The sequence below is a fragment of the Anarhichas minor genome, unplaced genomic scaffold (genome assembly GCF_050575085.1).
Source record: "Anarhichas minor isolate MPS153535 unplaced genomic scaffold, ASM5057508v1 ptg000003l, whole genome shotgun sequence".
Classification (NCBI taxonomy): Eukaryota; Metazoa; Chordata; class Actinopteri; order Perciformes; family Anarhichadidae; genus Anarhichas; species Anarhichas minor.
Window position 1 is genome coordinate 7,118,413 of NW_027466449.1, and position 16,457 is coordinate 7,134,869.

At 42.7% G+C, this 16,457-nt stretch overlaps 2 protein-coding genes and 1 long non-coding RNA gene across 5 annotated transcripts; 2 read left to right on the top strand and 1 right to left on the bottom strand.

The window, feature by feature from the left end:
• Window positions 1-1,998: 1,998 nt before the first annotated feature.
• Window positions 1,999-4,047, bottom strand: LOC142954348 (uncharacterized). The gene is made up of 2 exons (XR_012955692.1): window positions 3,941-4,047; window positions 1,999-3,055 (listed from the first exon to the last, which is right to left on the bottom strand). It is a non-coding gene; the product is annotated as an uncharacterized LOC142954348 (long non-coding RNA).
• Window positions 3,351-11,629, top strand: galnt6 (UDP-N-acetyl-alpha-D-galactosamine:polypeptide N-acetylgalactosaminyltransferase 6 (GalNAc-T6)). 2 transcript variants are annotated; one of them, XM_076095278.1, is made up of 11 exons: window positions 3,351-3,910; window positions 5,181-5,680; window positions 6,255-6,427; window positions 7,890-8,039; window positions 9,001-9,235; window positions 9,320-9,437; window positions 9,544-9,744; window positions 9,916-10,047; window positions 10,149-10,250; window positions 10,351-10,509; window positions 10,802-11,629. In XM_076095278.1, the coding sequence occupies exons 2-11, from the start codon at window positions 5,199-5,201 to the stop codon at window positions 10,913-10,915; spliced, it is 1,866 nt and encodes a 621-aa protein (XP_075951393.1). In that variant the 5' UTR covers window positions 3,351-3,910; window positions 5,181-5,198; the 3' UTR covers window positions 10,916-11,629. The 2 variants fall into 2 exon arrangements, with proteins under 2 accessions (XP_075951393.1, XP_075951394.1); XM_076095279.1 differs by lacking the exon at window positions 3,351-3,910 and having other exon boundaries at window positions 3,994-5,680.
• A 116-nt stretch (window positions 11,630-11,745) lies between these two features.
• Window positions 11,746-15,816, top strand: LOC142954330 (glucose-6-phosphate 1-dehydrogenase-like). 2 transcript variants are annotated; one of them, XM_076095282.1, is made up of 12 exons: window positions 11,746-12,182; window positions 12,806-12,843; window positions 12,982-13,090; window positions 13,183-13,400; window positions 13,481-13,639; window positions 13,790-13,915; window positions 14,021-14,114; window positions 14,219-14,405; window positions 14,533-14,768; window positions 15,302-15,378; window positions 15,475-15,567; window positions 15,658-15,816. In XM_076095282.1, the coding sequence occupies exons 1-12, from the start codon at window positions 12,066-12,068 to the stop codon at window positions 15,746-15,748; spliced, it is 1,545 nt and encodes a 514-aa protein (XP_075951397.1). In that variant the 5' UTR covers window positions 11,746-12,065; the 3' UTR covers window positions 15,749-15,816. The 2 variants fall into 2 exon arrangements, with proteins under 2 accessions (XP_075951397.1, XP_075951400.1); XM_076095285.1 differs by lacking the exon at window positions 12,806-12,843.
• The last annotated feature ends 641 nt before the right edge of the window (window positions 15,817-16,457 follow it).

Consider the following 16,457-nt stretch of genomic DNA (forward strand, 5'->3'; position numbering starts at 1 on the left):
GGCAGGCCGACCGCAGAGTGACTCCCACTGCACTGACAAGACAGAGACTGCAGAGAGACCGAGTGGTCAGCTCGGCGATGAGCACCGAAGCACGGTGCGAACACGCCGGGGGACAGAAGACGGCCAACGGAGACGAGCTCGGCCTGTCTGTATTTTGTCAAGTACTCAAGACGCACACATGTAGGACGTTGTTCATGTTCGAAAGGCTTTTTCCCAAGCTGCTCGAGAGATCACAAAGCCTAGTTGCCTTAGGACGGAAGCGACTTTGCTTGTGTTAATGAGCAATAGTACGAGTATTTCATCTGGAGTCGTTATTTATTTTTGTGCGGATGGATTTTCGTGATGACCTTGTAGAAAAAAGAATATATATACAATATACAAAAAAAAACTGTTACTTAAAAGAAAATATGCAAGGACAACATCAAGGATGAAAATGACCAAAGAACAAATGTTTGATATGAAGTACACCCTAATGATTCTGTTCAAAAGTACAGTAAACCGAAGTAATTTATTCATCTTTTGACAGCGAAGGCCACGGTAACGTCACTGTCGTTGATAGGGACAAACACTTTCTTTTGTTGTTGTGAACTTATTCATGAAGGAGAACACACGCACACATACGCAGATAGAACACACTCACAATAACCTTGGCTTGGACTTCTGTGTTTCTTATCAGGACCCTCTTTGTTTCTTTTAGCCTGTGATTAGCCACAGTCTGGCCACAAGGCGGTTTGTGGTTCACTGAAATGTGCAATCGATTACTCGCTCCCTGCAATGTACTTTTGGTTGAAGCCAAAAACAAGAAGTGTGAAATGAAGGAAGAAAAGTTGCATTCGTATCCCGGTACTGAAGAGAGATTCTGAAACTGTTCTGAAACGTTTTGTATAAGTGTGTGTGAGGACCGTGTGTATGGGTGTGTGTCTGTGTGGGTGTGAGCACACATAGCTAAATGCTGATCTTTATCTAGGGGCATACTGTAACTTTTCACTGTGAGGTTTTTATGATACTGTATGACAATGCTTTCTTGCCAAACTGGTTGCTGCAAGGCATGTTTTATATTCCTCAGTTGTGTCCATTTCTGATTTCTCGTGTCAAATCAATAATTCGAAGAGAGTTGTCTACTGCGCCTTTTACTGGTCTGTGACTGATTTCACTCCCACCTAAATAAGCAAACGCCTATGAAACGTTTGTTTTGGATTGTGTTACAACGTGTGAACGTTAAGTGGTTTCCTGACGGCTTCAGGATGAACTGTATGCAGGAATTCTCTGTCTGCTCACAAGTATTGCCTTGAGATTATGCAGTTCCAAAATCTGCATACTTCATGGACCAATATTCACAACTTTACACAACAGTATTTGACCCCATCTGGTTATATTTCGCACATGGAGGCTTGTTAACCCCCTAAAATTTGTCTTTTGAAACAATAATCATATGAATGTATGTAATAATTTCTATCTTTGTCCACAATTAAACTACTTCTGAAGGAAAACACTATACATTGCCTTTACATTGTACTAGAGGCCAAATTGATTGGACGCCACGTTTGCTGAAAAGTGAAGGTGTATTTTACATTTTGACAAGCGTTACACCTGATGTTGCTTTCACTCACTTTTCTGTCTGAGCCAAAACAAACGTTGCCTTAACAGGCTACAAAAAACGCCCTCGCTTTCTCTGTCCTTGTGAAAGGTCAACTAAACACTTGCATTGTCCTTTAAAAAGTGTCAGAGTTTAAGAAATAGTGCAATGATTGACTTGATTAACTTACCCTTGGACAATAAATTAATAAATTGCCGTTTTTACATTGATTGTGTTTATTTGTTTGTTTTTTATTTCTGTTGAGGCTCTTGGATCTCTTCAGGAGCAGTGGTAGTAAAGTAGTGAACGGCTCAACCAGCTCTCATGTCAATCAGCAGTCTGCAATCAAGATTTCTCCCTGTGACAGTAACCTGAGAGAAGCCTCCTTCTCCTTTTCTGAATAAATCAGTCTACAGTTTCAAGAGGGTGATGCAGGAGAGAGTATTTAATTGCTTGCACATGAATAATGAATTTCTGTTGAGGTAATGGCAATGTTCACACACAGCACTCTATGCTGAACATTAATTAAGAGACATAAATTCCTCCTAATCCCTGATGAAAAAGCACTAATGTTACTGTAATAGGCTCAAGATACAGGGACTTGTTATGTGTGTGTACTACACTGTCTACTTTTTCTTTTGTACACTGTGGCTATGTATCTCATATTCGGGTGCATCTCAAAGAATTAGAATATCATCGAAAAGTTAATTTATATCATAAAATATATTAGTCTGGTTCAGTAGGCTACACAATCATGGGGAAGACTGCTGACTTGACAGTTGTCCAGAAGACAGAAGACAGTTGTCATTGACACCCTCCACAAGGAGGGTAAGCTACAAAAGGTCATTGCTAAAGAAGCTGGCTGTTCACAGAGTGCTGTATCCAAGCATGTTAGTGGAAAGTCGAGTAGAAGGAAAAAGTGTGGTAGAAAAAGGTGCACAAGCAACAGGGATAACCTTGGGGATAACCTTGTGAGGATTGTGAAGCAAAGCCCATTCAAGAATTTGAGGGAGATTCACAAGGAGTGGACTGCGGCTGGAGTCGGTGCTTCAAGAGCCACCACACGCAGACTTATCCGGGACTCGGGCTACAACTGTCGCATTCCTTGTGTCAAGCCACTCCTGAACCAGAGACAACATCAGAAAGTAAATTTTGCATTTCATTTGGAAATCAAGGTCCCAGAGTCTGGAGGAAGAGTGGAGAGGCACACAATCAAAGTTGCTTGGGGTCCAGTGTGAAGTTTCCACAGTCTGATGATTTGGGGAATGATGCCATCTGCTGGTGTTGGTCCACTGTGTTTTATCAAGTCCAAAGTCAGTGCAGGACATTTTAGAGCACTTCATGCTTCCCTCTGCTGACAAGCTTTATGGAGGTGCTGCTTTCATTTTCCAGCAGGACTTGGCACCTGCCAAAAGTACCAATACCTGGTTGAATGACCACGGTATCACTGTGCTTGATTGGCCAGCAAACTCGCCTGACCTGTATTGTCAAGAGGAAGATGAGAGACACCAGAAACAACAATGCAGACGAGCTGAAGGCCCCTATCAAAGCAACCTGGGCTTCCATAACACCTCGGCGGTGCCACAGGCTGATCGCATCCATGCCACGCCGCATTGATGCAGTAATTCATGCAAAAGGAGCCATTACCAAGTTGTTGTTTTTTTTAATTGGTCTTATGTAATATTCTAATTTTCTGAGATACTGAATTTGGGGTTTTTATTAGCTGTAAGCCATAATCATCTAAATTAAAAGAAAGAAACGCTTGAAATATATAACCCTGTGTGTAATGAATCTATATAGTATATGAGTTTCACTTTTTGAATTGGTTTGCTGAAATAAATTAACTTTTCGATGATATTCTAATTCATTAAGATGCACCTGTATATCCTATAGTTTATATAATTTCAACATTTTAATATGAAATAATATTTTTACCCATTTCTGCTTCGATTTGATTTGACTTTATCTATTTATTTTTCCTTTATGTATTTATTTTTTTCCTCTCCTCTGAATCACAGGAACCGCGTGCTCTGTTTTCGATGAAAGCCGCCTTTAACGTGCTGCACGGAAGTAACTCGGGTAAGGACGCACGCGGCCAGCAGGGGTAGCCCTCACGCCCTCTGTCTCCAGCTAATCATTTCAACAAATGGCACCTGTGCGGTTCAAAGGAAAAGCCGGGAGGCAACGCAACTTCTGCATCCTGGTTCGCTGCTCGAAACTCCAGTCTTACAACTGGCAACCGGAAAGGTCGCTGCGTGTTCACTTGGAAACTTTCCAAACGCATGCAGAAATCCACCGTAACAGGTGTTGGCGGCGACTTCTTATACATTTTAGGTAAGTGGCGGAGTTACATTATATATTCACCTTTCAGCAGCGTATCGGTGTCCTCCGTGAGATTGACAGGCAGGTTTCATACATTCGTCACGTATATAATTTGTTAGAGCCGACAAGAGCTTAGATATGTCTTTAACGCTGACACATTCTGAATTACAGGAACGACACACTTCCTCTTTCATTTTTGCGGAATTTATTTTTGTGATTACGTGGGACCTTCTGTTGTTTACTTGTGTTTTCAAGTTACTTTAAGCTGTAGAAAAGTGTGAACAGTTGTTTGATTTGTAAAATGATGTTTCTGACAAGCACTTCCTGAAAATACAGAAAGTTAATCTGAGGGGGACATAATACTGATTTGCCACTCTATCCAGATTTACAAGCTCGCATAATATTGAGTTAAAATATTTTCTGATTGAATGATTTCTTCCTCTGTTGTAACTCTAAAAACTGGACCAACTGGTTATCGATTGGAGACGACTGCAGAGTGGTCTGTGGTGGTTTCCCTTTTGCTGGAACACCAAAAGAGTGTCCTCTTGAATTAATTATGAAGGAGGCTGGCTTGAGAATAGAGTAAATTAATTATGAACAAGTAAGAGTGAGTCTCTAACTGAACAGTGATCACCCACTGACACACACAGATGTCCTACATTGCAGTGATATCCTGTTTCACCTAGCAGGAAACAGACTCTTATTGTGCCAGGGCCGGCTTGATGTTGTGGTCCTGTCATGCATCTAGCAAACTCTGCTCCCTGTAGCAGATGACAGCTCTGATCATTATGGGTGTGGTGTATGTGTATGTGTATGTGTAGCAAGGCATTGTCACTTATTAACAGGTGAGGGAGTTGCGGGTTGTGTCAGCAGTGTCGTGGCCCACCTGCTGCCACGTGGGTCCTGGAGGACTGTGGCCGGAGCAGGTGAATGCAGGTGTTTACTGAGAGGTGTGGTGTGTTTGTTCGCACTCTCCGCCTCCGTGTTCTCTCCGCCAGCCCTGTGGGACTGTTTCCTAAAGAGACGAGGGGGAGCAATGTTGGCAAGATCTCCTGCTGCTATGACACTTGCAGAGATGCACAAACCGGTTTAAGAAATGTTCCTCTTGCTTGTCTTCTTCCCCCCCTCCATCCCCACCCACCCCCCACACTTCAGTAACAACTAACTGAATGATTAGTGAGTAAAACCAGGTAAGGCTGACAGAGCAGTTTGGTTTTTCAGAGCTTGGCTGAAACTATCAAGTCTTGGGACAAATTTTCGTTTTTTTTTCTGTTTTTAACAGCAACACCCATTGTGAAACATGCGCAAATTCCTACGCCGGCGTATGTCCCCCCTGAAACTGGTGCTCCTTGGGGGGACTGTCTTCATGGTGGTCTTAGTGGTTCTCCAGAGGGATGTTGGGTCCTCGTCTGCTGGTGACCCCTGGTTTCAGGAGCTGGTGGAGAAGAAGGATAAGGTGTTGGTCATGGTCCGAGAGGCTGTCAACAACATTGGCAACCAGATCATACCTCCGCAGGCACCGTCGGTACAGCAGCAGCCCACCGAGGATGCCAAATGCCCTGCTGGATTCTACACTCGGGCTGAGCTCAAACCTCACCTGGAGAGACCGCCTCAGGACCCCGAAAGCCTTGGGGCTGATGGGAAAGCATTCCAGAAAGACAACATGTCCCCAGAAGAGGTGAAGGAGAAGGAGGAGGGAATGACGAGGCACTGTTTCAACCAGTTTGCCAGTGACCGTATCTCGCTCAGCCGTAGTCTCGGGGATGACACGAGGCCTTCAGAGTAAGAGCATGTTCTCAAGATAATCTGAGATAGTTTGGAGTTTGCTGACATGTAGATACCAGGCCAGATAATACCCTGGGTCCCCGCTGGGGTCACGCTCGGAGCAGTCAATTATTTACATGCATTTTGATATTGTGTCTACATTTTCCTGGAAAATCACTTAGTTAAAAGACTCATCTGAGTCTAACTGCAAAAAAAAAAAAAAAAAAAAAAGCCTCTCAGTATGCACATGTTAGTATGGGTGTGTACTAAGTAATTGAGACTGAGGTATTATCTGGGATGCAAACACTTCCACTGACTGTAAACGCTTGTCAGACTTGACATCTAAACATATCACCGGCTCGATACGCCTTGAGCTGTTTCTTTTTCGAGAGGCTTTTTAAGTGAGCTGATTGTTTATGACTGTTTGCTCAAATGTGCTATTTAAAGTATTGGTGACCAGACCTTGAATATCTGTAATAACAATGGTCTGTTAATACGTGGCTCTGCAAGACCTTGTGTGACTTTCATTTCATCAGATGCGCCTCTCACTTTTGCACACTTCTTTGTCTCCTTGTATTCTGACCTGGCTCAGGTGCGTGGAGAGTAAGTTTCGTCGCTGTCCTCCTCTGCCTACCACCAGTGTTATTATCGTCTTCCACAACGAGGCTTGGTCTACCCTCCTCAGGACGGTCTACAGCGTCCTGCACACGTCTCCTGCCGTCCTGCTCAAAGAGATCATCTTGGTGGATGACGCCAGTGTTGCAGGTGCGAAAAACATAAGTACACACTATTGACACAACGTAACTGAGGCGTCACTGGCAGGAAAATATATAATACGTTGTTTACGACGTTGCCGACAGTAAGGGCAGTTCAGGTTTACGACTTTATCCATTCGTATTTACTTAATCGGGCAGGAAGTGAGGAACAAATTTGTAAGCTCAGCAGTTCTGCTTTCCTGTTGATGTTATCAATAAAGCGAATGCAAACTAAACATTTCACAGACATTGTGTTTTATAATGTAAAGATGATATTGAACACTGTGCATGTTTCACAGAAGAGTTGGACAGTGAAGAAACATTTTCAAACAACATGACAGAAAATCACCAGGAAGCTCGAGGAAGTAATTTCTTCAAAAAGGTGCAGGCAGGACACAGCTGCAGCAGCACAGTCTGAAAACCATGAAGTCTCAAGTTATTGGTGATTTATTAATTAAATTGACCTCCGGAGTTTATAGGGCAGCGTTCCAGTCACTTTAAGCTGTGAGCTTTGATAAGACTGGTGTTGGCTTGATACAGAGTATCAGGCTGGTGTCATACATGAAAATGATGTTGTGTATTTTACTATGGGTATGTCCACAAGGCTGGCCTCCTGTCAAATAGAAAGTGTTGCACACCAACTTAACAGAATCTCCAAGGCCACCTCCCCCTCAGTGAGAGTTGGTCAAAGTCAATAAAAGAAGCCTACCTTCGAGTTATGAATGCACCTTTGTCATATGTTTTGCATATGAAAGTGTTTTACAGTCCAATCTTTTGTGCTGCTGTGACTGTGAAAATGTCATTGGATTATTGCACAGCAGCAGCATATTGAAGTACAGGAAACATTCAAAATTCATGACTTATGGCTGGAGAAAATAGAGAATTTTTAACCTACTATCACTACCCGTGTGTGTGTTTCAACCTCAGTCTAAATATCCTCTTTGTCAGTTAACTGAAGCTAATGCACCGTTACATTCTGTACCCGCTGTATTTCCTACTAAAAATAAACTTCTCTTTTTTGCTACCAGAGCTGCCTCTCGGTCATAACGTTTAGACAATGTGGTTGCCGAATTCACCGAGACCGAAACCTTTGAGAAATGTGCGGCGTGCATTGCGGTCATTAAGACTCGTAGAGGGGAAGTGTGATCCAAATTTAACAGCAACTTTTCCACTTCATTGCTATTTCTTCTGGCAGTGGTCACACTGGTATACATTTAATTGTTTTTTTTTTTTTTCTTATCTGGGTCAGCAAGCTGCTTTATTATTTTATCTATTCATTATTATTATTGCTGAAAATGATAGTTCCTCTCGCCATAAAGTGTGTTGCAACCCTGACCAAACTCATTACCCAGCGCATTACGATTGGGTGTGGCTCAAAGTGAGCTCTGTTGCATCGGTAACCACATCCAACATTGTCATTGTTTTAAACAAAGACGAAACAGACATGCTAATGTTGTTTCCATTTTCCACAGATCACCTGAAGAACCAACTGGAGGTGTTTGTGCCTCAGCTGAAGATTGTCCGCGTTGTGAGGCAGCTGGAGAGGAAGGGCCTCATCACTGCCAGGCTGCTGGGTGCCAGCATCGCTCAAGGCGAAATCCTAACTTTTCTCGACGCACACTGTGAGAAAACGCGCGCGCGCGCGCGCGCGCACACACACACACACACACACACCACAACAACAGCCACAATGGCCGTTTTTTAAGCAGCTGTGTGTAGCTCATTGGGACAGTAGCACTACCAGGGTTAGGGGCTAATGTGTTGTTTTCCCTCTTTAATAGAAATGTACATACTTGCACTACTGCAAGAAAGTGATTCATATTTCCTATAGTTCTCTAGTTTGTTTGTGCCATATTATGGCAACATTTTGAATCAAATGATTATATTTTCACTTAATATTAAGGTCCATCCATAATACACATTTATCCATGTTTTGTTTCAACTTTAACTTTATCACGGTATTTATAAAGTTTTCAGTAAAACGTTCAGTAGATATATAAATTATCAAATAAAAATATAATTTACAGCAAAGATTTATTGGAAGCAGAGAGTTAATTACAACATCTCTGTTTGGTCTGAAAATGTACTTTGACTCACAAAGTATACACTTTGTCATTTAACTTAGGGAGCAAACATCCTTATTGTGATAGTAACATGTTTAATTGTTTATTTTAGATCATTTTCAGACGTCTTCCTCAGTATTCAGCTATCAGAAAATGGACCGAAGTGTCCTCTAAATGTAATGTAATAATATCATTTTCATGAAGCCGTGCTTTGCTCCGATCTTTCACCTGAAACGGATTTTTGTTAAATTGGTAATCCTTCAGATTTCTTTTTGAGTGAAATCAATGGAATTATCCTCAGAGTTTAGCAGTCTGGAGTCTTTTTTTTTGTTGATACATGAGCTTCAAGTTTTCAGAAACATGTGCATAGGTACATTTATCTGTATGGAGAAAAACTGCAATACAGCATTTTTTCCTGTAGTTGTCGCCACAGACACAGTTTGCACTGCAAATACAAACTAACCCTAACTGAGGTTAAGAAGTAGACATGAAGTAATCTCTGTCGTTCCTCCCTGTCTAGGTGAGTGTTTCCATGGTTGGTTAGAGCCACTGTTGGCCCGCATTGTGGAGGAACCTACTGCCGTGGTTAGTCCAGAGATCACCACCATTGACCTCGAAACCTTTAAGTTCAACAAGCCTGTGGCCTCCAATCACGCTTTCAACCGAGGTAACTTTGACTGGAGCCTGAGCTTCGGCTGGGAGACGATCCCCGAGGCTGCCAGGAAGCTGCGCAAGGATGAAACCTACCCTGTAAAGTAAGAAGGATCATGTTGGCTTCACTCGGATAATCCTGAATCATTTAAGTCTCTAAAGCTTTGATCTGACTCTGACAATTTCAGAACGCCCACGTTTGCCGGAGGTCTTTTCTCAATCTCAAAGAAGTACTTTGAACACATTGGAACATATGACGACAAGATGGAGATCTGGGGCGGGGAAAATGTGGAGATGTCGTTCAGGGTTTGTCTCTTTATCTATACTTCCACAGTTCCACACGTTTTGTTAGTCTCCTTCTCATTGTCAAGTTGGAGTCTGAATTGCTACCTGCATCACATTTGATTCGCAGGTGTGGCAGTGTGGGGGTCAGCTTGAGATCATCCCTTGTTCTGTGGTTGGACATGTCTTCCGCACCAAGAGCCCCCACACCTTCCCCAAAGGCACAGAGGTCATCACTCGCAACCAGGTACGCCTGGCTGAGGTCTGGATGGACGACTACAAGACGATTTACTATCGCCGCAACCAGGCAGCTGCAGTTATGGCCAGGGAGGTCAGTGTGGCACTGAGTAACACTGTTCAAATGTTAAATGCACATGGATACAATGACATTTATCACCCTTCTTCTACAACATTTTTTTATTTTTGACTAGAATGTTTACCCCGTGCTGCAACAAGTTGATATGAAAATGTAATTATAATATTCCCATTTCAATGTTTATAGCATAAGTTTGGGGACATCTCTGATCGCCTGAATCTGAGAGAGAAGCTGAATTGCAAGAACTTCACCTGGTACTTGAACACAATCTACCCAGAGGCCTTCATTCCTGACTTACACCCAGAAAAATCTGGAGCAGTAAGTCACGTTTCCCTTTGTCTGTATTTGCATATTTACCATATGACACACCGCTCATATTACATAACCGCGGCTGTTATTTGTGTCTGTGTTTGCACCAGATTAGAAACTCAGGATCTAAAACCTGCCTGGATGCTGGAGAGAGTAACAATGGAGGTAAACCTGTGATTATGTACCAGTGTCACAACATGGGAGGCAACCAGGTACGACTATTGACTCACGCATGTGAAATGTGAGATTTGAAGATGAATTGATGTTCTCTGGGACTGGTTAGGTCTCTGATTGGATGATTGTCTCTTCTAGTACTTTGAATACTCCTCTCATAAGGAGCTGCGTCATAATATTGGAAAGCAGTTGTGTCTTCAAGCCACGCCCCAACCAGAGGCAGTGACCATCGAGCTCTGCGAGCGGAAGGGGAAGGGCACCAGTGTGTTACCCAAACAGGAGTGGGTCTTTACAGAGGTGAGGGACATTTGGAGCCGAACTTAAGAAACTAGTATTATTTGAGAGTTTGATGCGCTCTTTAAATTAAGCTAAGCTAAACAGCAGCTGGCTGTAGCTTTATATTTACCGGACAGAATGAGAGCATTTATCATATCTAACTTGGAAAGAAAGCAAATAAGCGCAACATCCTGAAATGTTGCATTTATTTAGCATAGAATGGTGAAAGGAATAGTTCAAATGTAATCTATTGGTATGTTGATATTAATTTAGGCTTCTGTATTGAGTCACCTTTTTCTCTGACGCTCTCCAGGAAAATCTGGTGAAGAATCCCAGTAGTGGGAAATGTTTACGGCTGAATGGAGGCCAGCTTCAGATGGACAACTGTAATGCTGCCGACCTCTACCAGCACTGGACCTTCAGCTGAGCTCCCTGTCGGCCCATCAGGTGACCTCTGGCACCTTGTGTCCCCTTCCTCAGACTCTGCTCTGAGGATCCAACTCAACTTTGAACCAGAAGGACTTCCTGCTGTGGAGCTTGGAGCATTTGGCCATGCTGAGTGGACAGTTAACGATGGAGGACAAAGAAAAGACTGTTGAAGACGCTTGGGTTGGCCTTAACTTGTTTTAAATTTATTTATGATGGAAACTCAGAGAGATGTTTGAAGGTGGCTGGGAATTATGAGATGCTAGACTGTGGACTTTGCATGCAGGAGTGTGACTGTGGGGGACTGTGCGAATGATTTTACTTCAGTGAATTCACACTCCAGCTTGGAAAATAGCCATTTAGTGTTTTATTTTTGTTGTTTTAATGAATGTTGAAATGGGAAATATTCACTTAACTGATGAAATCAAGAGATGTCTGGTTTTTTTTAAAATAAAAAATATTATTTGTTGTGTCAGATAAACGATCAGTATCTAGAAAAAAGAGGTTTCACAGTTATACTGTGAAATATATTTAATTTGATGCGTATGTATGTGTGCACTACAGCTTATAATATTCTATTAACATATTTTTTTATTTTATTTGTTTTTACTTTTTTTAGCAGAGCAATGGTTGGTATTGATTCACCGGGTAATATTCTGACATGATTAACTTACTGTGGTTACTGATGCTACAAATATTAAATCATTTGAACTTAGATGGGTTTCCTGCCATGATTCATGACTCATCTTAGGCACCTATAAGTTTATGCAACGTTTGTCTAAGGAGCGGTTTAGGAGCAATAATCATTCCTGCCAATTGTTTTCAGCCTTGTCTGAACAGACCTGAAATGTGAGTTTAAATGGATAAGCGCGATTTCTTCCAGGTTGCCAAACCTGATCTGATTGAATGCGTTGGGTCTCACCATTAACCCAACCTGCTGAACCGGAGGGCCGAGGTCATAAATGCACGAGGAAGCGGCCACGCTAAGGCACTATATTGCTGTCCAACAGTAGGTGGCAGCATTAACTTGCTGAGTGTTTCTGCAAGGCGAGGATGACAATTGAAATGTCACCATGCTGCGTGTGTCATGTGGCAATAGGGCAATGAGAGTTGCCACAGTTCGGACCGACTGAGAGCAGATAGGCCCGAAGATGAGCTCTGAGCCTTTGACTCGCTCCGAGGTGTTTGGACAGCTCCGGAGGGAGCTCTATGGAGAGGAGCGGTCCAGTCATTCCAACACGCACATATTCATCGTCCTTGGAGCCTCTGTAAGTACAACCTGCACAATCTGTAAGACATGAATAGCCACCGTTTCCCTCTATTCCAATCCCTCGAACACAACTCAACAAAGATCTGTAGCAATGTTCTGTGGCGTGACAGTGGAAAAGAATGTTTGAAAAGAGATTTTAAAGTGACAGTGGCCCGACAGAGCTGACGCAGAGAGAACAATTCACAGGGGAATATTGCACCGTGGTAATCGGAAAATAAAAGCCCGTGAAAGAGCACCTGTTGACGGAAATGTGCTGCATCTACTTTTTTTCTTTGTCAAGCATTGAAGAAGGGGATCGATATGGAGCAAAAGCATTTAGTCAGAGCGTTTTCACATGGAGCCCGGCACAAGCTCCAACGTCTAGTTGTTTATATCTGTCGTCCTTGTTTGTTTAGCCCTTAATAGTTGAAACCAGTGATCTTTTTAGATTCTACCTGAGTCTCACAAACAGGGTGTGTCCAAAGTTCCTCCATTACGCAACAGATTCACCGACTGCACATTACCACTTGTGTTTATAGTTGACCTACTCTTTGGACTCTTGATCGATTCTTTTCATCCAAAGTGATTATCAGTAAGAGTTCACGACCTGGTCTCTTTTTTTTATTTATATATTTTGCACAGGGGGATCTTGCAAAAAAAAAGATCTATCCAACTTTATGGTGAGTGAAGGATTGCTGCTCTAACACCAAGTACACTCCCGGTGTCTTTAACGTTGTTTTCTCATTCTGTATTATGAGGAGTTGGACCTTTGGCCAGTGTTGTGCATCGCTGCTTTTTGACTTTCCCTTCTTCTTTAGGTGGTTATTCAGAGATGGCCTGCTCCCAGATGACACCTACTTTGTTGGTTTTGCCCGGTCTAAGCTGACCGTGGAGGACATCAAGACAGCATGTCTGCCTCATATGAAGGTAGGATCCGTATTGGCTATCTGGGACAACATTGTTGATTGTTTGGGGTGTCTTTTCTGGAAACTGGACACATTATTCTACATTTCCCTCAGGTCACTGATGAAGACATTGAGTGTCTCTCAGCCTTCTTCAGTAAGAACTCCTACCTGAGCGGCATGTATGACGACGACGGCTCTTTTACTCAACTTGACTCTCATCTGTCGTCTCTGCCCGGGGGAGCTGATGCCAATAGACTCTTCTACCTGGCCCTGCCGCCCACCGTCTACCAGCATGTCAGCACAAACATCAGAACCCACTGCATGAGCCGCAAGTCAGTGTCTGTTATAGGAAGCAATGGTTTACTTGCTATTCGATCACATTATTCTAATCAGCTATATGTGTGTGAAACAGAGGCTGGAGCAGGGTAATTGTTGAGAAGCCCTTCGGCCGTGACCTCCAGAGCTCAGAGGAGCTGTCAGCCCACCTGTCTACCCTGTTCACAGAGGACCAGATCTACCGCATAGACCACTACCTGGGCAAAGAAATGGTGCAGAACCTCATGGTGCTCAGGTAACAAGCTCTGTACATACATTCTCAAGCACTTTTCCACTAGTAAAAACCTAAATGCCATAGAATTCTGGAGTACTCATTATTTCTTTCTTCCTGTGTCACTGGTTTTGAGGGTTTTATTTCAGATGTGTTTTATTCTCTCACAACCAGGTTTGGAAATCGCATCTTTGGACCCATATGGAACAGGAACAGTGTGGCCTGTGTGGTCCTCACCTTCAAAGAGCCTTTTGGCACTCAGGGCCGCGGAGGATACTTTGATGCCTTTGGTATCATTCGGTGAGAGACGGTACATTCAGATAAAAGTGAAATTAATGAGTACAATGTTTTTGTTACACTAGAGCCTTCACTTCCCCTGACTCCTCTTCATGTTTCTTAATGTAGAGATGTCATGCAGAACCATCTCCTTCAGATGCTCTGTCTGATCGCCATGGAGAAACCTGCTTCCACCAGCCCAGATGACGTCAGGGATGAGAAGGTAACGCCAATGATTGAATGTAAATAATAATTTGTGCATATGTTTGGTCTGAAACACCAGAGCGTCTACGTCATTGCAGTCCCGTAATTATTGTTGTGCTGCAGGTGAAGGTGTTGAAGTGTATAGCTCCTGTTGCTGGGTCAGATGTGGTGCTCGGCCAGTATGTGGGGGACCCTAAGGGGGAGGGCCACTCCAAGCTGGGTTACCTTGATGACCCGACCGTACCAGAAGGCTCCTGCACGCCGACTTTTGCCACGGTTGTGCTTTATGTCCGGAATGAAAGATGGGATGGTGAGGCAAAACAGTTCTTATCTTCTTTTTTTTTTTACTCACTTGTCTTAGTCTGCACTGTGTGACATTCCCTCTGATGTTTTGCACCCTTCACCATCCATCATCCCATCAACCGCCCTTCCACCAGGCGTACCTTTCATTCTCCGCTGCGGTAAAGCTTTGAATGAACAGAAGGCAGAAGTGCGCCTGCAGTTCACTGATGTACCAGGAGACATTTTTGGCGAACGCTGTCAGAGGAACGAGCTGGTGGTGCGGGTGCAGCCGGACGAAGCGATTTACCTGAAGATGATGACCAAGAGGCCTGGAGTTTACTTCAGCCCAGAGGAGACTGAGCTGGACCTCACCTACAGGAGCAGATACAAGGTGCTACTCTTAACTCAAAGCATCCGTTGTGGTCAATCATTCAGGTCCAACTTTCAATCTTAAAATCTATTTTTGTCTACTTAAGTGAAATCTCTTTGTGTCGTGATATTGTCACTCTACTCTTCATATAAGTTGGTTGCACTTTATTTGAATAGTCAAATGTTGATCTTCAACATACTATAATATACTGTAACTTGAATGTCTATTCATTTGAGGTGATATTTGATTGATGTTCGGTGTCTTACAGTAATATTGATAGTGTTAGAAGAAACTAAAAATAGGGTGGAGATGTAGCGATACACCAAACACATTGAAACAAGTTTGTCAAAAGTTGCGAGTTGGCCACCTAATGGTTGATGTCGTATAAAAGAATATATTACCATTTCCATCATATCCTATTCAGAGACAAACAGCTGGTGTTGTTTTAAAGAGAGTTGCAATACATTCTTGTTTCTTTAGCTCGAATTAAGAAAGATGACTGAACTCGAATCAAGCAGGTGTTTTTTTTTTTTACATCTGCCATCTTCTTCTAGAACGTGAAGCTCCCAGATGCTTACGAGAGGCTGATACTGGATGTCTTCTGTGGAAATCAGATGCACTTTGTCCGCAGGTTGGTGGCATCATATACTGTTATCGTTTATTATAGGTATTTTATTTTAGTGTGGTGTTTTGTTTTTGACTTGGAGTGCTCTTCTTTCTGTTCCAGTGATGAGTTGCGGGAGGCCTGGAGGATTTTCACCCCCCTCCTCCACCAAATAGAGGGAGAGAAGACACACCCAATTCCTTACACATATGGAAGGTAAAACGTCGGTATTATGAAACCGAAATAAATACATGCATTTCCCTTTTAGTGATCTCATTCTCCTGTCTTTGCTTTGTCCGTCCACAGTCGTGGTCCAAACGAAGCGGATGACCTGGTGAAGAGGGTGGGATTCCGATATAGGGGAACATACAAGTGGGTGAAGCCCCACACAGCATGATTCAGACACACATTCATGCACACACACAATCGACAAGTTTACAAACAATAAAGTTTACTGCAATCTTTCACTGCTGTAAGTTGTTTTATTTTGTCTGCATGTTGAAAAGATACCACTGCATTTTATCCCTGATCACACAATGTGGAAATCAGTAGTCTGATTTAAGTGTTCAACTGTAAATTTCTAAACTTCTAGTAAATCTAACATCATCTTCTGCTTGCACTTCTTCCCTTTTTAACATAATTGGCCATATGAGACTTATTTACACTTAGGGTCATTTCAATGTTAAGAGTATAAACCTGTTCTCTGCTATCAGCAGGCCTGTGTTTACAGTCATCACCACGCCATGATGACACTGAATGCCACATGCAATTTACACTAGGAGGGCTTGTTGGTCTGTAAGAACAGGTGACTCTGAATACATGTTTACTGTAAATGTCCTGCTTCAGGTGACAATGACAGGTAGGTGCTTTAAGCTAAATTCAAATCAAATTTGTAAATGTTTGTTAATTACATTTGTAACGTTGAATCTGTCACAATGCATGTTAACATTACAACTTAAGATTTACTGTTAAATTTGACTTCTTTCAACTGCCTGCAGCAGACTGATGCTATTTGTTGTCACCTATGTCTGCCTTTGTCAGGTACATGGCCTAGCTGGCGGCCTTCCAACTACAAACACAAATACATACACACTCTGACGCATCAT

Coding starts and splice junctions, on each gene's coding strand:
- LOC142954330 (XM_076095282.1), top strand. CDS start 12,066: ATGAGCTCTGAGCCTTTGACTCGCTCCGAGGTGTTTGGACAGCTCCGG. Junction 13,401..13,480: donor ACCCACTGCATGAGCCGCAA/GTCAGTGTCTGT, acceptor TGTGTGAAACAG/AGGCTGGAGCAGGGTAATTG. Junction 15,568..15,657: donor ATTCCTTACACATATGGAAG/GTAAAACGTCGG, acceptor GTCCGTCCACAG/TCGTGGTCCAAACGAAGCGG.
- galnt6 (XM_076095278.1), top strand. CDS start 5,199: ATGCGCAAATTCCTACGCCGGCGTATGTCCCCCCTGAAACTGGTGCTC. Junction 5,681..6,254: donor GATGACACGAGGCCTTCAGA/GTAAGAGCATGT, acceptor GACCTGGCTCAG/GTGCGTGGAGAGTAAGTTTC. Junction 8,040..9,000: donor AACTTTTCTCGACGCACACT/GTGAGAAAACGC, acceptor CTCCCTGTCTAG/GTGAGTGTTTCCATGGTTGG.